The 27,539-nt window shown below is 41.2% G+C and overlaps 2 protein-coding genes across 3 annotated transcripts in view; one reads left to right on the forward strand and one right to left on the reverse strand.

Moving 5' to 3' along the window:
- Positions 1-11,148, forward strand: part of LOC122564955 (G-protein-signaling modulator 1-like) — a 28,991-nt gene extending 17,843 nt beyond the window's left edge. For both annotated transcript variants that reach the window (XM_043720512.1, XM_043720513.1), the window contains 3 exons: positions 5,326-5,485; positions 6,733-6,953; positions 8,299-11,148. In XM_043720512.1, the coding sequence (XP_043576447.1) occupies positions 5,326-5,485; positions 6,733-6,953; positions 8,299-8,481 (564 nt within the window). In that variant the 3' untranslated portion in view covers positions 8,482-11,148. The remainder of the gene's footprint in view (positions 1-5,325; positions 5,486-6,732; positions 6,954-8,298) is intronic.
- A 9,389-nt stretch (positions 11,149-20,537) lies between these two features.
- LOC122564953 overlaps positions 20,538-27,539 on the reverse strand; it is a 43,114-nt gene continuing 36,112 nt past the window's right edge. The window contains exons 11-13 of the mRNA XM_043720503.1: positions 27,223-27,489; positions 21,570-21,866; positions 20,538-20,624 (exon numbers count right to left, since the gene is read on the reverse strand). Of these exons, the coding sequence (XP_043576438.1) occupies positions 21,612-21,866; positions 27,223-27,489 (522 nt within the window). The 3' untranslated portion in view covers positions 20,538-20,624; positions 21,570-21,611. The remainder of the gene's footprint in view (positions 20,625-21,569; positions 21,867-27,222; positions 27,490-27,539) is intronic.

The raw sequence follows: 27,539 nt of genomic DNA on the forward strand, positions 1-27,539 counted from the left end.
CTCTCAGTTGGCCAATCCCCTAACCATGCTACACCATTCACAACACCATGGGGTCTTATCTCATTAAGTCGCCTAATGTGTGAAAACTTATCAAATGCCTTCTGAAAATCCAAATAAATTACATCCACTGCTTCCCCATTATCTATTCTGCTTGTTGCCTTCACAAAGAATTCTCGTAAATTTGTCGGGCAAGATTCCCTCTTCATGAAGCCAACTGACCCGTGGACATAGATAAATTCATATTCTTCTGCCAAATGATTGAGCTTATCTCAATCCAGAGAATTCACTTGATATCCATCTGAATAACATTAAAGCCTGAATATAAGGAATCCAGGAGTAGTAACTCATCACAATTTCTGTACCTTGCACTCTGAATTTAAAGTTTTACTCCTGTAATGTGATCAAAACTGTACATGATTAAAAAAAAAGCAGGGCACATATATTGACTTGTCAAGTGAGAGCCACAGCAGACATTCAGTTTATAAACAGAACATATTTTTATTCAATCCTGAGTGTAGAATACCTCTTGCAAACCATTCCGTGATATCCATTTAAGCTATAAAGCACAAAAAGCCAAGCAATGGCAAATAATCATGGAAAAAGCCATTAAATATTTTTAAAACTGTTGTCAGGCAGATAATATGCCTTCATCCATATGTAGGTTCAGTTTAGCCCAAAGTCTGCTAATAGCTTGGATGTAATGCACAGTCAGGAGCAGTCTGCTGCCTCACAGCATCAGGGTTTGATACCAGTCTCAGGCGACTGCCTGTTTGGAGTTTGCATGTTTTTCTCGTGTCTTTGTAGATTTTGTCCGAATGCTCTGGTTTCCTCACATAGTCCAAATGTACAGGTTTGGTGGATTTGTGTGCCAGGGTTGGAGGATTTGAGCTATAGGGAGAGGCTGAACAGGCTGGGTTGAAGGGTTACAGGGATAAAGTGGGGGTTGGGTCCGGTGGGATGCTCTTCGGAGGGTCAGTGTGGACTTGATGGGCTGAAGGGCCTGCTTTCACACTATTGGGATTCAGTGATTCTATGAAATTGCTTCAGTTATTGCACGACAAATTGAGACTGTTATATAATGAAATAATGAATTTCTGTTGCACCTTTTGTAACCACAGGATGTTCTGAAATGCTTTGCAACCAGTGAAGCACACTAGAAGTGTAGTCATTGTTGTACTGGAAGAAACAGGGCAATCAATTTATACAGGCCAAGCTCGCATAAATGGTCATGCAATAATGACTAGTTGATCTGTTTTTATTGATATTGGCCTGCTTCCCCACATTTGATGCTTGCCACTGAAAACCCAAACTCGCATATCAGGTGGAACCTGTTGCAGGGCCATGCCTTTATCAGAAAAAGGGAAGAAAATCTAAACTAGCATCATTCAGGTACCTTGAGCTTGTACTTCAGTAAGATTATAGTTGATCAGCTTTTCCACCAAACCTTCTCAATAGTTACACTGTCAGGTCTGCACACCCTACTCATAATCGGACAGATTTCAAACAGCCCAACCATCTTCATCTGCTTATCCTGTATTCCTGATGAAGGGCTTTTGCCCGAAATGCCGATTTTACTGCTCCTCAGATGCTGCCTGAACAGCTGTGCTTTTCCAGCACCACTCTACTCCAGAATCTAGTTTCCAGCATCTGCAGTCATTGTTTTTACCTCATCCAAAAGCCTCCCTCTTCATGAAACAGAAGTGGGGATGGTTGCTGATGATTGCATCATGTTCAGCACCATTCGCGACTCCTCAGATCCTGAAGCAGTCAGTGTCTAAATGCAGCAAGACATGGACAGTACCCAGGTTTAAGCTGACACTTGTGTAACATGAATGACCACCTTCAACAAGAGAATATCTAACCACCAGAAAAATTAATAGCATTACCATTACTGAATCAAGGGGAAGGAAATGGCCTAGTGGTATTATCACTGGATTGTTAATCTAGAGACTCAGGTAATGATTGAGGGATCCGGGTTCGAATCCCGCCACAGCAGATGATTGAATTTGAATTAAATGAAAATACCTGGAATTAAGAGTTTAATGATGACCATGAATTCATTGCTGATTGATGAATTAGATGGGTTTTTTCAACAATGTCCGTTAGGGAAGGAAACTGCTAACCTTACCTAGTCTGACCTACATGTGACCCCTGACCCACAGCAATGTAGCTGAACCTTAACTGCCCTCTGGGCAATTAGGGATGGACAATAAATGCTAGCTGAGACATCAGTGCCTTCAATCCATGAACAAATAAAAAAAACTCTCAATAACATGGTCCAGCAACTGAATTGAATTAGCTATTTTATGCACTGTGGCAGAAGAGCAGGTCAGAGGCTAGGAGTCTGCAATGAATAACTCCTATCCTGACTCGCTAAAGCCTGTCCATCAACTACAAATCAGGAGAGTAATCGATTACATCCAGGACAATGCAACCCACTTGATTAGCACTCGCATTCACTCCCTCCACCACTGACTGGTACACTGTAGCAGCAGTGTGTACTATCTACAAGATGCACTACAGACATTCACCCAAGGCTCTTTCAACTTCCAAACCCATGATCACTACCTTCTAGGCGGACAAAAGCGGTACATTTATGGCAACACCACCAGCTGCAAGTTTCTCTTCCAAGCCACTTACCATCCTGACTTGCAAATAAATCACGGTTCCTTTACTGTCACTGGGTCAAAATCCTGGAACTCTCTCCTTGGTAGCATTGGTGTAGGGACACCAATATCAGTTTGATTAGATTAGATTTGATTCCCTACAGCATGGAAACAGGCCCTTCAGCCCAACAAGTCCACACCAATCCTCCGAAGAGTAACCCACCCAGACCATTCTGACTAATACACCTAACACTATGGGCAATTTAACATGGCCAATTGAACTGGCCTGCGCATCTTTGGACTGTGGGAGGAAACCGGAGCACCTGGAATAAACCCACACAGACACTGGGAGAATGTGCAAACTCCACACAGTCACCTGGAATCGAACCTGGGACCCTGGTGCTGTGAGGCAGCAGTGCTAACCACTGAGCCACTGTGAGTTGCAGTTGAAGATGACAGCTCACTGCTACAATTGTAGATGGGCAATAAATGCAGTGACTCATCAGTTAATTTTTTAAAAAAATATTTAATTCCCAGAGAGTGTAGGGCCATTTTTCTCAATCTCTCCTCAGTACATTCTCATTTCCCCAGGAATCAATCTAATAAATCTTCATTCCATTCCTTTCAGGCAACAATATCCATCCTTCGATTGGTCAAGTTGTCTCTTTTGCCACAATTATTCTTTCATTCTGCGATTAGACTTTGTGTTGTTTCCATGTGTTTAGCAAGTGTCTGTGTTGTATTGCTCTTAGGAGCATTTGTTACTGAGCTAACTTACTGACATATGATGCAGACAGGACATAACAAGCTGTTAATGAGGTCTGCTTGTAAAATGTATCGATTTTCTTTTCTGGAAATGCTATTCCTGCTCTGCAGTATGTGCACACCATATGAATGAGTGTGCAATGTCAAATCGTTGGGACATTTTAAACGGCTGTTGTGTTCAAAACAAGGTCAAGATTTACACCTTAATATTTGCAGGTACATAGCTTTAACAAGTTTACTAGGTTGTTCCAAATGCTCAAGACACGACTTACATACAATAACACATCTATTTGTGGGAAAATAAATAAAACTGAGGCTCTGTCCTCCCTTCCCTCCCCATCAAAAAAAGTAAGAGATCCCATTGTAAATCCAGCAGCAGAGTTCTCCTCAGTGTCCTGGGCCAGTATCTATTTTCCTATATCAACAGCACTAAAAGATAAACTGTTCATTTTGCCTTTTGTAGAATTGTGCTGTACAGAAACTAACTGCATTTTTTATTACTATTCAAAAATAACCTAACTGGTTGGAAAACACTTTGAGATTCCAAAAAGCGGTTTTTAGATGTGCCTGTTCTTTCTTTCAAACCTGCAAGCTGCCTGGCTAAGTGATTTGGTGACTGCCACGTTGCACACTGAGAACAGAATTCATATAACCAGCATTTTCAGGCAGTGAAACTCGTTATATTATTTAATGATTTGGCAGAGGAAGTAGCTGGCTGCTATCATCCCACCCTCCACTTCTTTGTTAAAATTGGTTCATGGAATGTGGGTATTGTCCGTTGGACCAGCATTTATTGCCCATCCCTAATTGCCCAAGGGCATTTAAAAGACAGTCACATTACTGTTGGTCTGCAGTCACATGTATGTCAGGCAAGGATGGCAGATTTCCTTCCCTGAAGGACGTGAGTGAATCAGATCAGTTTTTATGATGATTTACAATTACTACACAAGCACAATCAGACTAGCCTTTTATTTACGGATTTGTTTTGAGTTCAATCTCTGTTTTGATGCTAATTTGAACCCATGTCCCTATGTTATTAGCCTTGGATTCTGGATTTCCCATTCAGTGATGTTACCACAATGTCACTGCAATGTAGCATTTCAGTTTGCAGGGTTAGTTTAGCTCGGTTGCCAAAAGGCTATGTGGCAGTCAGTTCCAAATGTTCATAATGACTAATTTCTGGTTTGTAAATGGTTGCCCCCATATTAGACCATCAGACCTAGGAGCAGTAATGGGCCATTTGGACCATCACATCTGCTCCACTGTTCAATGAGATTATGCCTAATCTGATAATCCTTAATTCCTTTACTGATTAAAAATCCATCTACTTCAGCCTTTAATATACTTAATGACATAGCCTCTTAATGAATTCCACAGATTCCTCTAAGAGAGAAAACTCCTCATGTCTGCCCCAACTGGTGGCCTCTTACTCTGAGATTATGCTGTCTGGTTGAAAACACTCCCACAAGGTGAAACAACGTCTCCTCACCTACCCTGCCAAGTTCCCTTAAATGCTGTATGTTTCAATAAGGTTAATCTCTCATACTCTGAGTCAGTGATCACTTATTCTAGCTTCTCCAGCCAGGCAAAACATCATCTCAGCATCTACTGCTGAAGAGTTTTTTTTTAATTTTCCATTTAGATTATCCCAAATTCTCCTCAACTCAGAGAACTGTACTCAAACCTCTCCTCAATTTAAGGATTCCAGGAATGAGTCTCGTGAACCCACTAGGACAGGTCCATCCACAATTAGATAAGGAAACCCAAACAGCAGACAGCACCTATTGCATCGACTAATCAGGGGAGAGATATTGTGTAAACAATTAAGGTTTCACTCAGTTCAGATTTAATTGGCTAACTATTCTTCATTTTTTTTTACATTCAGAGATTTATGAGGTATTGCACACTTTATTAAATTGGTTTTGATCAAACTTTTCAAACTGAATTTGTCCAGAAGGTAAACAGAGATACTTCAGATGAAGAATGCTTCTTTGATCTACTGAGCCGTTTCCAAAGTAATCGTATGGACGATCAGCGTTGTACATTTGAAGAGCGTCAAAATGGCACGGCAGGGAGTACATCGCCCCCTGTGTCTCCTCTGCAGGACAGAATATGTGAGTATTTGGCAAGACAAAGGAAGAATTGCACATGGTTTGGGAACCCTACCTTTTTAATTTTATTTATTCTTTGTCCATGGAATATCCAGGAATCACAGACAAGGTCAGCATTGATAGCCCATTCCTAATTTCCTGGAGGTTAGTTAAAGTTTAACCATATTGCTGTGTGTCTGGAGTCGCATGTAGGCCAGACCGGGTAAGGATGGTAGATTTCCTTCCCTGAAAGACATCAGGGAACCCGATGGATTTTTACAGCAATCGAGAGAGTAGTTACGTGGTTGCCATTTATACTGGCTTATTTATTCCAATTTGAGAGTTGTGTTCAGTCTCCTCTCTTCCACACCCATGTGTCCCTTGTCTGACCAAGTCTAGCAACTGATTCTCCACGTCCTCTTCTGTGAGTGGCAACTATGAAGTTCTAATTGGATTTGGAATTATTTTCCATAAGGAAAATGAATTTGAGAACAGAAGGAAACTGGGCAGAATCTCTACTTTTTCAACTGAAGTACGATGAGACTGTTGAAATCTGAGTGTCTGAGCAACCTCAGAGTAGAATCCTCAACATGCACATTCTGACCAACTAGACTGGCACTGAGAAAAGCCCACTGGTCACAAAGCAAGTGAAGCAAAAACTCTGTATGATGCAGGATTAATGGGAGCTGCTGATCCTGCATCTCCAACCCTCTCAGTCATTGCTCTTTCCTCCGGCAATATGCAGCCAAATCTTACTGACTTTGTGGCTGTGTTCCTGGTACTGGCAAGTGACAAAATTTAAATTGCTCACCCATGCCATTGAAGAATCTTTGAAATTATTTGGCGAGTAATTGTTAGAAGTCAGTTTGACAGTGATTTTGTAATATAACAGCTAACAAAGGTGTAAGAGGGCCTGCCAGCTCACCAGGTTTAGCAACATCACACAAATGGCAAAGTGATAATGACGTGATAATCTGTTTTTAGCAGTGTTGATTGAGATGGAAGGATTGGCTGGAACTGCAGGGACATCTCCCCTACTCTTCCTCGAATATTGTAATTGGGTCTCTTTTCCACCTGAGAGAACAGATGTGCCTTGGTTTAGCATCTCATCCAAAAAACGACTTTGAAAAATGGCCAGGATATTTTTCATTCAGAGAACAGTGCCAACACTGATTAACCAGAAAGTTGTTGCACCTTTTAACCAACCAATACAGTTTGCTGCTGTCTCGATGCTGATAAGTGCTCTTTTTCTCCCACCATCTCCTTTCCAGCTCAGCCATCACTCATTGCATCCCCACAAACAGAGGAGTTTTTTGACTTGATAGCAAGTTCTCAGAGCCGCAGATTAGATGATCAACGAGCCAGCGTGGGCAACTTGCCTGGACTGAGGATCACGCACAACAACAGCCAGGTGGTGATGGGACATCTGCGACCTGATGGAGATCCTCAGGAACCCGGAGATGAGTTTTTCAACATGTTAATGAAATGTCAGGTAAGTGCTGTGAGGAATATATCTCTCTCAGAGCAAAACCTGCTTTTTACCAATCATGTGTTCAAATGCTTGAGTATATTAAAATGTCCAGGACTTAAAGCGGCAATGACATTATGAGTAAATGAAATTAGCTGAGGTGCATAAATCAGATCATAATGGTAAAATGAAGGAAATACATTGTGGCAGTCCACAGGAATTTGTGTTTGGATCACTGCTCTTTTTGGCTACATATTAACAGCCTGGCACACTCCTGTTCCTACACGCTTCTCCCTCTCGCTCTTTCCTAATCCTTGTTGATCCAGATCCCAATCCCCCACCCACAATCTCAGTCAAATCCCATCACTCCAATCTGAAGTTTCCTCATCCTGACTTTACTCAGAATCACAATTGTTACAAAGTAGAATAAGGCTATTCAGCCCTTTGTGTCTGGTCCACATCTCTAAATGAGTAATGCACTTCATGTCACTCAAAGTCATAGAGATGTACAACACGGAAACAAACCCTTCAATCCAACTCATCCATGCCAACCAGATATCCTAAATAAATCTAGTTCCATTTGCCAGCATTTGGCCCATATCCCTCTAAACCCTTCATCATATACCACTCAGATGCCTTTTAAATGCTGTAATTGTACCAGGCTCCGCCACTTCCTCTGGCAGCTCTTTCCATACACTCACCACCCTCTGCATGAAAATATTATCTCTTAACTCCCTTTTAAATCTTTCTCCTCTCATCCTAAACCTATGCAATCTAGTTCTGGACTCTCCCACACCAGGGAAAACACCTTGGCTATTCACCCTATCCATGCCCCTCATGATTTTATAAACTCTGTGAGGTCACCTCTTAGCTTCCGACACTCCAGGGAAAATAACCCTAGCCTGTTCACTCCTCTGCCCTGTCTCCATAACCCTGCAGATCCTTCCTTCTCAGATAGGTTCAATTGAGGCATTCAAGGAGGAATTGGATCACTACCTCCACCACAATTTTGGTGCAGTCCAGATCTGAACTACACAGCTTATGAAAAGGTTTCTGCTCATATCTCCATTGTTTCTTCTGCTCAATTGCTTTAAATCTGTGCCCTCTCAATCTTGATTCCACCCACCAGTGGAAATAGTTTCTCGTTTCTCCCTGCTAACTCTGACCAGATCCCTCATGAATTTTGAATAGCCTTACAAAATCTCCTCAACCTTCAAGGAAAATAGTCATAAGCTGTCCAGTCTATCTACAGTTGTGTCCAGTTATAAAGTGATCCAACCACCCCCCCCCCCCCCCAAAAAAAACACACACCCCACCAGATTCTCAAGTTGCAAGAGTGTCAGGTGATTCATTTTCTTCTATCTCACAGTCATCCAGGATCGACGATCAGAGATGTGCACCTCCCAGCCCGGGACCAAGGGGACCCACTGTCCCCGATGAGGACTTCTTCAGCCTAATCCAGCGAGTGCAAGCCAAGCGCATGGATGAGCAGCGCGTCGACCTTCCTTTGACCCGTGAAGGTCTAGAACAGACCAGGCCTAGCTCCAGCTGAGCAGCGCTTCGCCAACAGACTTGTAAACAAGCAGGACAAATTGTGCAGATCCGTGCACCTGCTAACACTGTGAGCAGCAACTGAGGCCAAAAGCTGCCTAAATGACCCCTCGAGAGGCCAGGGTACAAGCACCATGCAGCTTCAAGAGAGTTGCTAAGGAGGTGATTCGCTTCTCTTTGAGGTGAAACTCCTCACACTCAATACACCTAAATAGGAGCTTTAGTGTTTCTTTTCGAATTGGGACAAAAATCATATCTATGGGAGATGGAAAGACACAAGCACAGTCTTTGGTTATTGTTTGAAGTAATGGCATTGAATGAATGTAAAACTGCTGGTACTAGAAAAAAATATACATTTGAAGTCACACACTGATGCCCCATGTACACAAGTCATTCATACTTGTAACACATATAGATAAATCTAAGTTCACAGACGTATTTACATAAACACTATAGACAGTTAGAGATTAATTTTCTTTGATGATCCACAGTGCAATCTTAGGTGAATATATTGTTTACTATCATATGAATGAGTTTGCTATTAGTTTCTTTGATGGAGAGGTGTACTTTTTAAAATTCTGAAAAATGTTGAGATCAAACCTTGTGGAAATGTTTGGGAACGAATACAACCCTTTCCATTTCCTGAATTGGCATGGTGACACAATTCCCACTCTTCAGAAAAGGCCAAAAGGCAGATTCTGTACATAGTTATACAGGTTGATGTATGGAGCCATATCTCACCTGGATCAATCTTAAAGGATATGGACAGTACCACAGACTTAACTGGAGAAATCTGAATGTATAGCCGATTTCATTCAGAAACAGGAGCTGCTGTATATTAATGGTACTGCAGAATGCTATATGATTACAGCAGAGAGTTACATCTTAAAGCAAAGGGTTATTAAGTTCATTGAAGATTTCTACACTTGATCAAATGGGGACTAAATATCAATGGGATACTAATGGAGATGAAACTTCAATTTCTGCAGTAGGATGCTGGCATGCGACTGCTTAACAATTGCATATGGAACTCCTTCCTCTGTTGTAAAGGAGCTATTTTACAGATAACAGGCTGATGGCACAGCTGAAATACTGGACAAAAAAGCTTCATGCAAACAATGACACTCTAAACAGAGCTGCATTTCACAGTCAGTGTGTACATCTTGAGCATAACTAAAACTTGAAATGTAACATTTGCCATTTATTGTTTAATGATTATTTCTTTTATCTTTCCACAAAATGTTTTTTTAAGAATGAATGTAATTAAGAACCACAAGGGAATTACTCTGATGCACTCCTCAATTCTTGCTTGCTCTTTAAACACGGTGACTCCCCGCAATTGTCCAATAACTGACTCCAAGTTGGGAGAAATGATGAAATCTGTTGCCTGTGCAATTACATATGCTAATATTTTCAATCAGTTTTCCAACTTTTCTCCCAAACCTAAATTTTCCCTTTGTTCCAAAGACTGTGTCCTCTTGCTTTATTTCCTTAGAACACCACCAGTTCCCTAAATCATCAACACATTAGAAGCAAAAGATGATCCTCTTGACCCTGCTTTATCATCTCATATGGTCATGACTGATGAGATTGTGGCTTTCCGCTGATAACATTCAAATCCCTTGTCAGTTTGTGTTAGTCATAAGTAGTTAAAATGCAGAGTCCCCACACAGTTTAATATATAATTCTTTATGGTTTCAGTGAAATGCTAAAGTTTCCAAGTCATATTTATAATCCAGGTGCTTTGAGTAATTAACTTTTTAAAAGTAACTTTATAAAATTAACACAGCAAAACAACTCGGCTACATCCTGGGGAGTTCTGAACCCAGGCGCCCTTGCAAAATTCTTAACAAAAAGCAAGGGAGTTCTAACTGACATATAATCCCTCAGCCAACATTAGTTAGAACAGATTAGGAACAAAGGAGTCCATCCATTTCTCCCTTGATGTCTGTTCTGCCACTCATAGTCAGTCTGCAACCATGCAGCTACCTTTTGTCCCACATCCATTAATGGCTTTGGTTAAAAGTCTATCTCGATATTAACAATCAATCTGGCATCTGGTCACAAAAGGTGCTATGTAAACATGAGTTCTTATCCTCCAACCTTTTATTGCTTCAATGACTTCTGCAGAGTTTGTGTGTAGTTTGGAGGAAGGCGTGTGTGTTTGTGTCTAGTATGCTAGCACAACCTGTGTCTGTACTAATCATTCTTTTTGAAAATTGTGAGAGAGAAGGAGAGACAAAAATAATTTCTGGTACAAAATTTCCTTTTGCAGCTTTTGTAATGTTTGTGTTTTCTATGCATATAAATAAAGTGGTGCCCAATTCGTTGTTGTAATAAGAGTAGGTTGAAAAAGTACAAAATAAAGGTTAATTATTTTCTCTAGCTTAAAAAAAAATCCAGAAAGTTATTTTATTGTGTAAATTTTTTAGAAATACTCATGTAGACTTTGAGCTGCAGTTCCAAGGTGTATTTTATGCTGTCCCTTGTAATAATTCAAACATTGAATCCTTGTCTGGTACATTATTTTTTCAAACACTGCCAGTACATAATGCTTTTTGATTTTCTGTAAATAAGAGCCTCATTTTACCTGAGATGTAAGTCGAATGAACTGCAATGTATTACATTTTACACAAGCTTGTAATAAAAATATAAACTGTGCACCAACTTCTAGGTGACTACATCCAGTATTTTCCAGTATTATTAATTATTGTTCATTTTCTCTCCCTCTTTCCTGTGCACCACACCTTATGAACAAACCGCATGTACAGGCTGTAGACAGGTTGTTCTGCTATAACACATGTTTCATTAACACAAATTTGCCATAACAGGATTGGCAAATTGGGGACACCGTTTCTAAAGTGCAAACTTTTAAAGCGTGTATTGGTTATAACGCGATCCCAACCCCATTAGTTTAAATGGTGCCGCTATTACACGATTTTCTTATAACATGGGATTGCATAAGAATGGAACGACTGCATTATAGCAGAACTGACTGGTATACTTATAAAGCTTTGAACATAAAATTGAGTGCACTACTAAACAAACACTTGCTAACGAGTGTGATTGTTCACCTCAGAAATTCCGTGACACTAGGCATGGATTCAGTGGGTCCTTGTTTGGCTGATGAGCTCAATCACATATTTGGCAGGTGTTTCCAGGAAATCACTAGCGTTCCTTTCTCCAGTTCCTCTTCCCTGCTTCCTACAGGTGTTCGCAAAGAAATGACTGAAGGAGTGCAGCACTGTCTTTTGGATTGAACATTAAACTAAGGCCCCACCTGCCCCTTCAGATGTGCACATAAAATGTCCCACAGCACTACTCCAAAAGCAGCAGGAGAGTTCCTCCTAATGGCTTGGCCAAGAATTTTCTCTCAAAACATCACAAATTAACAGGTAATCTGCTTTTTAAACATACTTCTGTATGTGGAAACTTGCTGTCCATAAATTGGCTAGTATATTTCCTACTTAGAGTCAGAGAGATATCCAGCATGGAAACTGACCCTTCAGTCCACTTGTCCATGACAGCCAGATATCTTAAATTAATCTAGTCCTATTTGCCAGCATTTGGTCCATATCCCTCTAAACCCTTCCTATTCATATATCCATCCAAATGCCTTTTAAATGATGTAATTGTACCAGCCTCCACCACTTCCTCTGGCAGCTCATTCCGTACACGCACCACCTTCTGTGTGAAAACATTACCCTTGGGGTCCCTCTCAACTTAAACTTATGCCTTGTAGTTTTGGACTCTCCTACCCTGGGGAAAAGACAGTGACTATTCACCCTATCCGTGGCCCACATGATTTTGTAAACTCCAATAAGGTCACCACACAGCCTCCTTATAAAGAGGACTCTTAAAAATAGGCCACAACTGTTAATGGTATTGAGTCATAACGGTGACAGTGGCATGTTCTGTTTCTTCTCCATAGGAGTAAGTGTATCCCCATAAAGTGCCTTGCCTATAGGGGTGGTGGACACACACACACATGAGCAAAGGAAGTAGTTTCTTGAATAAGTTGAAAGAGCCAGTACAGGCCCGAGGGGCAAAATGGGTGCCATCTATGACTCATGATTGTAATGTCTCTCTGTTCTGGCCAATAGGTGACTTCAGTTCCAGGCTCAAAAGTTGAATCAACTGCTCCAGAAAGTGTTCTGGTAAGATAATCCGAAAACCTAAGGCAGGAGGCAAGATAATGGCTTGTGGGCACAGAGGTAGTGCCCTTTCCTTTGGGCTAGGAAGTCCAGGTTTAAGTCTCACCTGCCATGGATGTGTGTCAGAACAGGTCGATTTTAATATAACTATAACCTGGTGATCACTGTACTGAGAACCAGTGAAGAATAGTTGTCTCTGATCAAGTAATACATGTTTAAATGATGTAAAGACACCATTTCTCAAGTCGACTGAAACAAGTGCACTACAAACACCACTGGGATACTTGCACATGCTAGAATGTTATGAGGTTATGATTGCTACAGAAGTTGTTTCTTTTTAAGTATCCTATTATATAATCACTCAAATGTGTACAGAATGCAAAACAATTTCTGCAATACTGAATGACTGTCAACATTTTTGTAACTTTACCTTGAATCTCACAGTAAAATGAAGTTTGAATTACAGATTATTGCATTTAAAACAAAATGTACAACAGCCGCACCAAAACGAACACCAAAATTATAAAGACAATATCAAATTCCATTCTTCTTTCAAGATTAGACCGCAGACAACATCTGGTATAGGAAAACAATCCTAAAATATGGTGGTTGGAGGCAGTATTGAGATAATCATTTCATAGGACAGACTACAATTCTAAAGTCAGACTCAGTTGACTGCAAAAACTGTCTCTTTCTGAATGGCATAGTGGCTAAGTGGTTAGCACCGCTGTCTCACAGCGCCAGGTACTTGAGTTCAATTCCAGCCTTTGTCTGTGTGGCGTTTGCACATTCTCCCCATGTCTGTGTGGGTTTCCTCCCACAGTCCAAGGATGTGCAGTATTGGCCACGGGAAATGCAGGTTTACAGGGATGGGCTGGATCTGGATGGGACGCTCTTCAGAGAGTCAGTGTGGACTCGATGAGCTGAATGGCCTGCTTCCACACTGGTGGATGTGCTTCCACCCTGGTAGGGGTGCTGTGAATTATTTCTGTCCTTGGGGTGGGTGTGTGTGTGTGTTGAGGGAGGCCCCCTGAATAAGCTAACTCTCACTGTGTTCCTTTCCTGCACTGAGTGGCAGTGCACATTGCTTCATTGCCTGAAGGTGACCTGGTGCTGGTGTGGTTGAGGAGCGATAAGGTTAATAATGAAAGAAACCATGGTGGGGGGGGGGGGGGAATAAAAGCCCCTTAACAGCATTATACATTAAATTCAGTCAAGCTTATCAAAAACTACACTATATATCATCATCATCAGAAAACAATGACCCCATCGGTATGGCTGTTGAGCAACTCAAGCCACCCCATTTCTCCATGCAAGTATTATTTGCAAAGTAAGGCAGATCAATCATGAAACCACTGGACAAATCCAACCCCATCTATACATTCATAAAAACATTTTATAAAAAATGTCACGTATAATAAAAATCTGGTAATCATCCAACATGTCAACAGTCACATTAAAAGCTCACTGGCTATATTTGATATATCAATGATGTGTCTTGGGCCCACCTAAACTGATCATCTGGGTTACTGCTTATTTCTCAAGTGTTAAGACTGTACAGTTTTAAAGAATTCCAAAGACAGACTCATCTCGAGGAGGTAAGTCACACACAGGACCATGAACAACTATTTGTATCCATGATAACAAACAGCAACCACCTGTCTATCTTCTGTATGAATTTATTGACAGCTTGTGTGTAAAGTGATTGCAAAATGCAGTAGATTGCATCAAGAACTGAGTTTTTCCAGAAATAACTTCTATTTATATGGTGTCTTTAACTTAATAAAGTCCCCTGATACTTTACAGGAGCATTATGAAACAAAGTATGACAACAAGCTGCCGAAGGAGATATTTGGACAGATGACTAAACTTGATCAAAGAAGCAGGTTTGAGGGAGAGCTATGTGGTGTGTGTATGGAATGAGCTGCCAGAGGCAGTGATGGAGACTGGTACAATTACAACATTTAAAAGGCATCTGGATGGGTATATGAATAGGAAGGGTTTAGAGGGATATGGGCTGGCAAATGGGGCTAGATGAGGTTAGGATATCTGGTTGGCATTGACAAGTTGGGCTGAAGGGTCTGTTTCTGTGCTGTACATCTCTTTGACACTAAGTGAGGTAGAGAGGATAGGGAAGGAAGCCAGCAATTGGGGACTAGCCAACTGAAGGTGCAGCCACCAATAATGAAGCACTCACAATGCACAAGTGCCCAGAATTAGAATAGAGCGTATATCTGGAAGGTTGTTGGAGTGCAGTAATTGTAGAGAGAGGGAGGGAGATAGATTATAAAACAGGGGTGGAAAATTTAATATCAAGATGTTGCTTGACAGGGAGCCACTGTAGGTCAGTGAGCAAAGGCCTAATAAAAGAACAGGCCTTGCTGGGAATTAAGATAAGGATAGCAGAATTTTGGGTGACCTCCAGTTTATGGAGTGCAGAATGTAAAGACAAGTCAGGAATATATTGGAAAGGAGGTAACCAAAGCATGAAAAAAAAACAGCAAAAAGTTGAGATGGGGTCAGCAACAGTCAATGTTATGGAGATGAAAACAGGCACTCCCAGTGATGCCACAAACAGAAGATTAGAAGCTTGTCTCAGAATCTAACACAAAATCAAGGTTGCAACAATCTCTGGCTTAAGATCACACTGTTGTGAGGGAAAGGGAGGGAGTTGATAGCTAGAGAAGGGAGAACAGAGAAATTGTGCATTAAAGCTGGCACGTTTGTTAAATCTAATTTTAAATTGTTGCACTGAACATTTACATTTAAAAACATTTTCCTATAAATACATTTTAATTTCCTTCAGCGCTCAGAATTTTAACAAATTTTAACAAGATTGCAAGAGGCTCAGTGGTTAGCAGTGCTGCCTCACAGCACCGGGGACCAGGGTTCAATTCCTCAGGTAACTGTGTGGAGCTGTTTATGGGTTTCCTCCGGGTGCTCTGGACTTCCTCCCAGAGTCCAAAGATGTGCAGGTTAGGCGGATTGGCCTTGCTAAATTGCCCCATAGTGTCTGGGAATATGAGGCTAGGTAGAATAGCTGTGGGAAATGTAGGACTGAGGTGGGTCTGGATGGGATACTTTTTGGAGTGTCACTATGGACTCAAATGGGTCGAATGGCCTGCTTCCATACAGTAGGGATTCTACGATTTTAACTGGAAGATCTGAGATGGACGTATACCATTCTTGGAAAGTGGCAGAACAATCTGAGAACGCTATTAAGGAAACCCATATGATCCTGGGATTTATCAATAGAAGTATCACAGCAAGGAAATTATGCTCAATCTTTCCGTAAAAGCACTGGTTAGATTTCAGCTCTAAGAGCATTTCAGGGCTGCACATGTTAAGCAGGATTGTCATGGATGCAGAAATGATTTTCTAAAATGGTACCAGTGATTACGGATTGCACTTTATGTGGTGACTCTAAAGAAGCTAGGATTGTTTTCTTTAGTGCTGAGAAGGTTGTTGGGGGAAAGTGTTCAAAATCATAAAAGGTCTCAAGAGTAAAGAAACAGTTTCTACAGGCAGGAGAGTCAGAAACCAAAGTTAATAATTAAAATAGTTGACAGGTGTGCAGAATATTTTTTATATAACAATTTATGATATTCTGGAATGCACTGCTTGAAAAGGGTGGTGAAAACAGATTAAACAGTAATTTCCAAATTAGAATTAGACAGAAACTTGAAGGGAAGATAACCTGTAAGGTAATGGACCCCTAACTGGGGTGGCATAATGGCTCAGTGGTTAGCATTACTGCTCACTGTGACAGGACCTGGTTCGATTCTACCCTCAGGCAAATTTGCATATTCTTCTTTTTTCTGTGTGGATTTTGTCCAGGTGCTCCTGTTTCCTCCCACAGTCCAAAGATTCACTGGTTAGATGGACTGGCCTTTTCTAATTGCTAGTGTCTAGGGATGTGCAGGCTAGGTGGATTAGCCATGGGGAGTGCAGGGTACCAGAGATGGGGTTAAAGGGGCAGGTCTGGATGAGATGCTCTTAAGAGGGGAAATGTGGACTTGATGGGCTGAATGGCCTGCTTTCACACTGTAGGGATTCTATGTTTCTAACTGGACAGCAAAAGCCTGACACAGGCATCATGAGGCTCAGCAGCTTTCATCTGTGCTGTGCTATGACAATATCAAATCATCACACATAATCCAAAATTGTTTTGTAGTATCTGTACTTCGGCCACACCAGTGTTGTAAGTTTGTGAATACTTTTATTCCAGTTCACACTGGCTCTTTGTACTGAGGTTTCAATGGGTCACTGTGTGCAAAGCTAAAGCACAGACGAAACTACCTGCTGATACAAAGAGACAAGTTACTGAAATATTGACCGTGCATCCACCCCAGTCCAGTCACTGCCTTGTACTATTGTCATCAACTGCAAGTTCCCCTCCAAGCTGCATACCACCCAACTTAAGTTGTTCATTTACTGTTGCTGAGTCAAAATTCTGGGACCCCCACTCTATCAGTACTGTGGGTGTGCCTACATAAGGATGGTTCAAGAAATCAGCTCACCACCACCTTCAAGGGCCGTAAAAGCCAGTGATGCCAACAGCTCACAAAAGAAAGCCTCTCTGCGTGAGTCTTCATTTCCCCTCTGACTCCACTGGGATTTGATTCCAAAAGGTACCAGACAGTTGCCTATCATTACTTCACCCACTGATCACTCACCAATTGTTTTTCTCTACGGGGAATCACATTTGAGCCTTCTGCTGCAATTTACCCAGACACATGTCACTTTCTTTGGCTTTGTGGTTCCACTCCACATGGAATGTGAGCAAGAGAGAGGGGGAGATCAACCCCCACCTGCTGATACCATTTTGTCTGCAGCAAAGAAGAAATGATTTTAAGATGTGCACCTCCCCCTTAGAAAAGCATGGACTCTGCATGTTCCTTAATCACAAAATGTTCTACCACATCTTTCATCATTTCAGCTGCAAGTATGAGAGACAACAACTTTGTTAACAAAAATCAAACTGTTCTTTCCCCTCAGTGGATTGAGCAGCATTGAATCATACTAGTTGTCAATGGTCTCGACCTGACAGGAAGTAATCTAACTACTCAAACTTTGAGTTTTAAATTAACCAGATATTTAAAAAGTGAAAAAGCAGCACAGTCTTGACTTAATATTGATCCTATACTATGCATCTGCTGCATAATTTTCTCCTTTGGTGTCAGTTCTTACTATTCAAGAGCTGCTGAATTTACAGGTTGGCAAATTACCTTGCAGAACTTGACTCAGGTGAGATTTTGAACCCATCTGCTGGATATTGGTGAATGATTCCATGACAATGCCTCAGAGTTCTCACAGCAACATTCCTTCTCAACCAACACCAGCAAGATTAGCTGGAGATTCATCTTGCTTCCACCTGTGGTGTGGTGCGGTATGCACAGTTGATCAATTTCAGCAATGAAGGCTGTGCAACAGTGGCACATTGGATTAATGATGCAACTCCCAATTGCTATCTTTGTTTATTTATTCACAGGATGGAGGCATTGCTGGCTAGGCCAGCATTTACTGTCCATCGCAAAGCTTACCTTGTGAAGGTAGTAGTGAACCTCCATGAAATGCTGCAGTCCACATGGTGTAGGTACCTGTACAGCAATGGTGAAGAGTTTGTTTCAGGATTTGGACCTGTGTGATTACTGATGTTCTTGGAAGTGATTATTGAAGGTTAAACATTGGGAGAACTCTCTTTGTAATACCTTCTTCAAAACAGCGGTCACAGGATCAGCTTTGTCCCAGCCGAGTGAGCAAGAGGGCTTTAGTTTCACTTCCTATCAGGATGAAGCTACCCTCGTCCTGGGAGTGCTGTCCACTTTGCCAAAGTAGATAAGCATTATGCATTTTTCAACAACTGGACTCTGGGTATTGTAACATCCATGCCATATTTACATTTTAAAGATATTATATAAATTGAATTAATTGCTGTTTAACAAACTAACCACAAGGTGCTTCACTGGGACATGATCAGACAAAAGCTGATACTGAGCCAAAGGAATAGGACACTTCAAACAGATGACCAAAGCTTGGTGAAAGTTGTAAATTTTAAAGGAAAGTCCGAAAGTAGAAAGGATGAGGAAGAGATTCCAGATCATAGGTCCCAGGTAGAGGCAGAGTTCCAAACTAAACAAACATTTTGAAACATTATGATTGCAAGAATTTTGAAACCTGAGGTAATTTCTTTTAGTTCCCCAGTTCAATGATGTTACGACACAGCAGTGAACCCCTCTGTTAATTAAACCAAACACCCAGAAAAGCTCACCTCGTCTCATAATGTGTTAAAATATGAGTGACACAGAACTCCCAAATTCCACTGTGTAAAGAAAATATTATCAATTTATTCTTTAGTTCTAAAAGTGAACATTAAACAACAACTATTCACAACTCTAAGCTCCCCCTTTCTCTTAACCACTTACTATCTACCTCCAACCCTTTAACAATATGCTGTTCCAACAAGACACTTATTAAAATTACATCAACTTAATTTCAACAACAGCTGTCATCTTCGGCATCTGTCCTCTTCCGGCTGAAGATCTCCCTGGGTCGTCTTCTTTCTTTTTACTGTGAATTTGTTTCATATGAAAAGGTACCTTTGATACAGGGTGTTTCCTAATTTCTTGGGGCTCTTTCGATGGCAGTTGCTCTGTGTCCAATTTTTTAAAAGTCTGCATTTTTATATCCCCAACACTGAATCATCTGATTGGTTCCAAGTTGACAAAACAATAAATTCAAACTCAATTGGGTTTTAGTATCCTGGGGTATAATTTCAACTGGTTAGGTTTGAATTGCTGTCAAAGCAGCAACCAAAACTCAGGTATACATTTCACAGCCAAATGTTCAATTTTCCAGTACACTCAGATTGCCAAACTAGTCATATCACACAGGTGCTTGTAAGCTCTCAGTACAGAATAGCATTCATTCTCTCTTAAAGGTACAGTGTATGCCTTCAGCTTCATAACAATGAGCATCTTACCTGTTGCTCCTTTGATTGGTATGCAGCCCCTGTTGACTGGGGTGAAGTCGATCTTTCAGACTACACATGACTAACAGTCCCTACAGCTAAAATGCATTTAAATGACAAAATCAGAAACATAGTTCTGATACCTCTGTCGATGTATTCCTGAGACAGAAAACAGAAATGATCAATTTCTTTTCTTTCAATAACAAATGTCAGATCACTTTTTGCAAACCAGTGTCAGTGGGACTCACTGGAAAATAATTTATTAACATCTGTTACCACAGGGACAATGATTCCTCTGCATGATGTACAGCCTCTGATGCGCACAACTATTGCTCATAGCCTGCCATATATGTGACTAATATCACCATCCCAGTGCTTACTAACTGGTAACAGCTTGCCAAAACTCAGGAAAAGGAGAATGCTCTCACCAATAGTTTGGGCATTCCAGATGCTAGGACTGTCTATTTTAGCATGAATTGATGTGGCAGTGGTTACTCATCTGTAAATTCATGTTTATAGAATAGACTAGTAATTTTTTGTTGCATGCACTTTTATAAAATAAAGTGGAAAGTTTTATAAGTTGTTACACCACAGCGGTTAAATTAGTGACAGAGGTCAATAAGAAAAGGAAAGTAAAATTTCATCACAATTCAATTATTGACTACGGGATTCAGGGTACGCTGGAAAACCCAGCCAAAACTGCCGTGCAGAGGCAGGCTGAGACTGCTTACCCTGCTGAGGCCTCCATGCTGGGCTGTTGGAGGACCCAGAAGCCACCTCCAAAGCAAGGATGATACCGCACTGACGATGATGGCAGGCTGCAGGAATACCCAGAAACAGACTCCCATGATGGAACAAGACCTCCGCGCCAGGCCAAGAATGACTCTCCAGTCCGAGATCACCCCCTCCTGGACAAGACTGTAACACCTCTGCCCCTCCGGGCACCAGGCCAATACTGCCATTGTGAGCCGTGGGAAGCCACCTCATCGCTGGGCGTGGGCCAGGAGAAGACACTTTCTGCTAAAGTTGTTAAGAGAAGGTAAGGTACTGTAATAAATGGGAACATTTTTTAAAAAGCATAGAAAGCAAAAAAAAAGTTAAATGGTCAGAGTTGGCAATCTCCTGGGCACCTGGGCTGAGAAGCCCACACATTGAGCTGCTATTCCTCTGTCATTTTGAAAAATGTTTATACTGATAATTCTGTGTTACTTTCCCACAATCCTTATGAGGAAAGAAGGCAGTGCAGTGGTAGTGTCACTGGACCAATAATCCAGAGGTGCAGGTTATTGCTCTGGGGTCACAAGTTCCAATCTCATAACAGCATCCAGTAGAATTTGAAGTCAATAAATAAGTCTTGAAGATAAAGTTAGTCACAGTAGTGGTTCCCAATTGTTATAAAAACCTATGTGATTTACTAATGGGAAATACACCATCTGTACCCAGTCTGGCCTTCATACAATGCCTGAACCGCAGCAATGTGGCTGAAATTGTCCTCTGAAATGGCCAAATAATCTTCTCGGTTTCATGGACAAAGGGATGAGGAACAAACACTGACCTTGCCAGTGACACCCACATCTCATGAAAGAACAATAAAAACAAAATTTCCCCTCACCCTATCCTGCCAGCTCCTCACTTCTCTCAATCCCCACACCTTCCTCTATCCCTCGCCCCCTGTCTCAACCTCACCTCCTTTCTCCCATCCTCCATGTCCTGTTTGTGAATAATGAGTAACCTGAGTTGTGATACTATTGACAAATATATTTCTAGCCTGGCTCACTGGAATACAGAAGCACACATATACACATTGAGGCACATATGCCATTAGGTAGGCAAACAAGTCAACTTAACTTCCTTTCAGAGAGCCATATGTTGTTAGATTCATCATCTTAAATTGACTAAATAAAGATTTAAGTAATCTAGACTCAGGTCATATCACAAAATAATATCATATTACACTGTACTAACCTGTGAAGTCACAATCTATATGTGCACTCGTACTGTTGGTGTCTAACAATCCTCAGTTACTGTGATCAGCTGAACTGCTTGCTGAAGGTTTGAAGGACCCAGCTGTTTCCGGGATTGCTCTTCTGTGCTGTAGCACCGAGTCAGAGAGTTCTTCTGAATAGGAGAATGTTGGAGTACTTCTTGCTGTGCATCCGACTGGTTACAGACCAAGCCATCAACTGTCCCACAATCTAACAGCTGTACAGTACTGAATTGTTGGTTTCTCTGCTGGTCTTGCTGAATTTGGCACTGAACAGCCTGATATAAAAGATTCAAAACATTGTTTATAGGAGGTAAAACATGGATCTCTACTATTACCATACTGCAGTCTCAATACTGGAATACACGCACCCCCACTATCAGGTTCAGTAATCTGAGAATGATGTGGGAAGAACAGGTGACTTAAGAGTCACACAGTCATAGAGATGTACAGCACGGAAACAGACATTTTGGTACAATTTGTGCACGCTGACCAGATATCCTAAACTAATCTAGACCCATTTGCCAGCATTTTGCCCATATCCCTCTAAACCCTTCCTATTCCTATACCCATCTAGATATCTTTTAAATGTTGTAATTGTACCAACCTCCACCACTTCCTCTGGTAGCACTTCAGATGCATGGTTCCCACCAACGGCTTTCCTTATCTCATTTATAGGTCTGTTATAGACTCATTGATAGAGATTGATTGCCCGGACTAGTCAAGGATTCCATGTTCATTGGGGAGTCGGTAGCATAGCGTCATGTCACTGTCACAGGAAATGGTGGAGGCTGGTACAATTTAAAAGGCATCTGGATGGGGATATGACTAGGAAGGATTTACAGGGACATGGGCCAAATGCTGGCAAATGGGACTAGATTAATTTAGGATATCTGGTTGGCATGGATGAGTTGGACTGAAGAGTCTGTTCCTGTGCTGTATGACTCTCACACTGGACTAGTAATCCAAAGGGCCAGGCTAATGCTCTGGGGACAATGGTCCAAATCCCACTGCAGCAGCAATTAATTCTTCTGTAATATAAAGCTAGTTCGACAATGGTGACCATGAAACTATCAATTGTTGTAAAAACTCGCTAATGCCCTTTTAGCAAAGTAAATCAGCCATCCTTACCCAGTCTGGCCTACAAGTGACTCCAGATTCACAGCATTGTGGTTGACAGCAACTGCTTTCTGAAATGGCCTGGCCACTCAGTTTAAGGGACAATTAGGGATGGACAACAAATGCTGATCTTGCAAGTATAGCCTACACAAGAAAGATGGACTTGGGTCTTTTATCATTTAACAATTCTGATGTTCCTATTTTAATAATTTAGCATTTCAAGCAAGAGCAGACAAATTCTAGCTCCCCACCCTTCCCACCGCCAATGTCCTGGCTAATACTTATCCCTCAACTGACAAAAATAAAAACAGATTATATGATCGTATTATTTACATTATGTTATTACTGTATCACTGTTTAAGACAATTTGCAAAATAGATATTCATTTTTCCCACATCATTGGCTGGAATATACTTTGGGATATATTTCTGAAATGCCTCTTAGGATAAATCTTTCTCTGAGATTCTCCACTATAAATGGCTGGACCATTTTTAAGGTGACTGGAGCAAGGTAAGGGAGATGTCAGAGGCAGGTTCTTTGCACAGAGTGGTGGGTGCATGGAATGCACTGCCAGCAGTGGTAGTAGAGTCAGAGGCATTAGGGACATTTAAGCGACTGCTGGACAAGCAAATGGATAGCGGTAAGTTGAGGGGTGTGTAGGTTGATCTTAGATTAAGATAAACGCTCAGCACAACATCAGGGGCCAAAGGGCCTGTACTGTTCTATGTTCTATTTCCCTGCTTTTTTATCACCAAGAAAATACATTTTTTTAGATTCTGAGTGTAAGTTATCTGATTATATAGAAGTCTTCAGACCTACCACAGAATGTTGATTGTAGTCAGTATACATTATACCTCCAAACAGACAGGTATAAGGTGACTAGCTGGTGTGAATAAACTAATGCTTTATCAGTTGCTAAGTAGTGCCTCCAAATCATGTTGGTGAATATCAGATTCAAAAAGGCCAATGTACCAAAGAGCCAAAATCTCCACTTACTCAGGACAAGATCTCTCCTGGTGCCAATCATGGGAAGCTTCCCAACACCGCATTCAGGTCCAACATTGGACCATATTCAGACAAAAATTGACGCAAACCCCCATGTGGAGACATTTGGATAAAATATCAAATACTCGGTCAAAGATATTAAGGCTTTAAGCTGTAGCTTAAAAGGGATACTTTTAGGAGAGAATTATAGCACTTGGAAGCCAGGGAGGGGTATGGATAAGAGACAGGAAACAAGAGTTGCACAGAATTCTCAGAGGCCAGCAGGCCTGGGGCAAAGATGGCAACTAGTGGGGCCCAGTCAGACCACGTGGAAGCCCTCATAGAAAGTCTATATTGTCTATCTTTTTAGCTTTATTTCTTATTTTCCTAACTTATACAATGTATATCTATAATGTAGTACAACTTCTTTATTTTTCTCTATTTTTGTGTACCTAAGATTGTGTACCTAAGTGCGTGACATTGTACACTTTTCACTGTACCCCTGATCTTTGAAACTTGAGTATACGTGACGACAATAAACCGAATTCTAATTCTAATTTGTCCTACAAATAACTAACATCGTAAGGGATTACGGACGTAATATGAGTAGGTGACTACCACTCTTAAGAAACCAATCAGAAATTGACCTCTTGCTCTCTCTCTCTCACAGACACACACACACATACACGACTCAGAGACTTCAGGGACACAACTGATTGGTTTAGAAAGAGTTAATGTGCACATAGTCCATAAGCACCATATCAGCCATGATCGAATGGCAGTGCAACTCAATGGGCCAAATGGCCTAATTCTGCTCCTATGTCTCATGGACTGTAAAGCATTTTGCAATGTTCTGAGGTTGTGAAAGTTGATGTAGAAATGCTCCTTCCAAAGCATATGTCAAAGTTAAAACCAAGAAAGACTGCTCCCAGTCAGAAGCAGAAGGCCAAAAAGTGAGAGAGAGAGAGAGAGAGAGAGAGAGACACACACACAGGACAGAGAGAAATACAGGAGAGAGAAAAAAAGACCATGTGTCACCTTACACTGTAAGCCAGGAAAGTTGCTGCTTAATTTTAAGTTCCTTATTAAATTACCGTTACTGAATAACACTTTTCCGAGCAAAGTCACTAGATTGTCTTCTATTGCCTGAATGGTTAAAGTCTCAAAAGACCAATTACTATATGTACATGTAGACTCTCAGATATGGAGTTTAAAATGTGTCTAAAACGTACAAAGCTAGGCTAGAAACTGAAGTTTGGATCCATTCATGTTTATGGATGGAACTAGAAGAACGTTGGAGGTGAACTGTATTGTGAGATTATTGCTCAAGGTAACTGCAGCAATTTCACAAGTGCTTTTTCACAATATGTTAGTAGCTTAATCCAACCTAGAAATTTTTGCTGGTGATGTTAGTGGCCAAAGATCAAACATATTTGAAATGAATGGAACTATTAAGATGGTGAAGGATAGGACAACACATTACAGATTTGGCTACTGACTGGGTTCTAGGCCCTGGATACACTTAAATTCAACCCTAAGACTCAATAAAAACTTACCAGTGGTCCCTGATTGACAGTACTAGTGCTTTGAGAGGCAGACCACAGGAACATTGTGAAAATTCTATATGAATGTAAATCATTCTTTTTATATAAATACCAAGACTTTATATGAAGTTGAACTGCTGAGTACCACAGCATTCATTTATTTCCCCAATGAAGCACATGAAGGACCCTACAATACTTAAAACAGCTCATTTATTGTGTCATGTACCTGGGCTTAACATCTGGATCAGCAGTTCAAAAATGAAAGTTTCTAAAAATAAATAATGAATGCAGAAAGGAATCAGCACATCTGGGAAGAAGGGAACATGCCACAATTTATGGTTTAAAGTACAGTAAGGATATTGTCAATCCCAAATTGTAAATATCAGACAGGAGACATAAGCTATTCACACAGCTCCTGGAGGTATCAGGGCCTCTCTGCAAACTAATACAACAGGTCCTCTACATAGCAACAGATGGTGGCTGTCATCTGCTACCCATGTACAGGGGCTGGCGGGTGGACTTCGACTTCTGTCTTGCTGCTGTAATTCTAAAACAAAATCCCCTTGAGAAGTCAAGGTGTCAAATGGCACGTTGTTTGTTGCCAAGATTATTGGAAGGACTCAAGATGGAATGAAAAGAAGGAGCAATTCTACACCAACTTTCACACCCTCAGAACATTGCAATGCGCTTTACAGTTCATAAGACATAGGAGCAGAATTAGGCCATTTGGCCCACTGCCTCACTGCCGTTTAATCATGGCTGATATGGTTCTCAAACTCATTCTCCTGCCTTCTCCCCATAACCTTTGAACCCCTTACTAATCAAGTTCCTAATTATCACTGTCTTAAATACACTCAATAGCTTGGCCTCCACAGCCCTCTACGACAATGACTTCCACAGATTCCCTATCTCACCATGTATCAGAGAACAAGTGATAAGCACATAGTGCTAGCAGGTGCTGCACTGCCTGTATCATGTGAACCTGTTCATACTATCCATTCCCATTGTAACTGACTACATCCAGGAACCTCACTGACACGTATCAACTGGAAAGGGCAACAAGTATTTACACCAGGATATAGATGTGAACATACACAGCATTCACAGTTCTTTTTCACAAGCTTCAAGATAACTTTAACAAAGTCAGCATTGCAACATGGCCAACTGTTTTACCAATGCATCTTGTCATGAGGTGAATCATAGAATCTTACAGTTCAGAAGGCCATTCTGCCCATCATGACTGTGCGAGGTCTTTGAAAATGCTATTCAATTAGTATCACTAAGCTACTCTTCCCTCAAAGCACTTAACTTTACAAATATCCAACTCCCTTTTAAAAGTTACCATTGAATTGCTTCCGACAGCCTTTCAGGCAGTGCATTCTAGTGGTAGGTTACAATGCCTTACTTGACAACTTCCAAACCATAGCCTTGTCAGGAGAAAGATGCCAAGTGAGTATGAAAGCATAGAAATCAGAAGCAAGCCATTGCATATCTCTATCATTCAAAAGCTGAAGGAAGATTTCTACAGCACTTTTGTGCTGTAAAACAAATATAGGGCACCTCTGTATTCCCAATCAATGGGGCAAAGTTCAGTCATAGAACAAAGTCCACCAAACAAGAACACATACACACTGAATAATAAACATTTACAAGGACATTGGGAAAAATTATCCTGCTCTAGCTCAAACAGTGTCACACAGTGCCTCAGTTTAACAACTCATCTGAAAGACAGCACTTCTGACAGTGCAGCACCCTGTTAGCCCAGCATTAAATTCCATAGATCTCATTGAATGCAACTTGAATCCACAATATTCAGTCTTGGAGATGAACACTCTCTCTACTCAGCTACAGCTGGCAATGCTAGATTACAGACTGTCACAGTCAAAGACCAATGTTCAATTGTCTACCAACTCATGTCAATGATGGCCAACATGAGAGGGTGAAATGGGAGTGAACATTCATATATGCAACCCTAATAAATGTTTACCTGAAGATCATTCTTTTGAAGTCCTATGCATTGCATGGGGTTCACCATCTGGTGGTGGCCAGGATTCTGTAGTATCTGTGCAACTGTCAGTCCTTCCTTCGATACATGGCACTGCTGTGACATTGCTTTGGCTTGCAATCCTACTGGTTGCCATTGAGTAATCACACTGCTTGGCTGCTGTGCAGAGCGCGTCTGAGGGATGAGGGTATGCGGTGTTCCAAAGATCTGCCCGTGCTGAGGTTGGGGTTGGGCCCTTGTGACTTCCCACTGAAGAACAGTAAAGAGAGAGTTGTGCATTTCTATAGCATTTTTCACAA

The sequence above is a fragment of the Chiloscyllium plagiosum genome, chromosome 30, assembly GCF_004010195.1.
Source record: "Chiloscyllium plagiosum isolate BGI_BamShark_2017 chromosome 30, ASM401019v2, whole genome shotgun sequence".
In the NCBI taxonomy this organism is placed as follows: Eukaryota; Metazoa; Chordata; class Chondrichthyes; order Orectolobiformes; family Hemiscylliidae; genus Chiloscyllium; species Chiloscyllium plagiosum.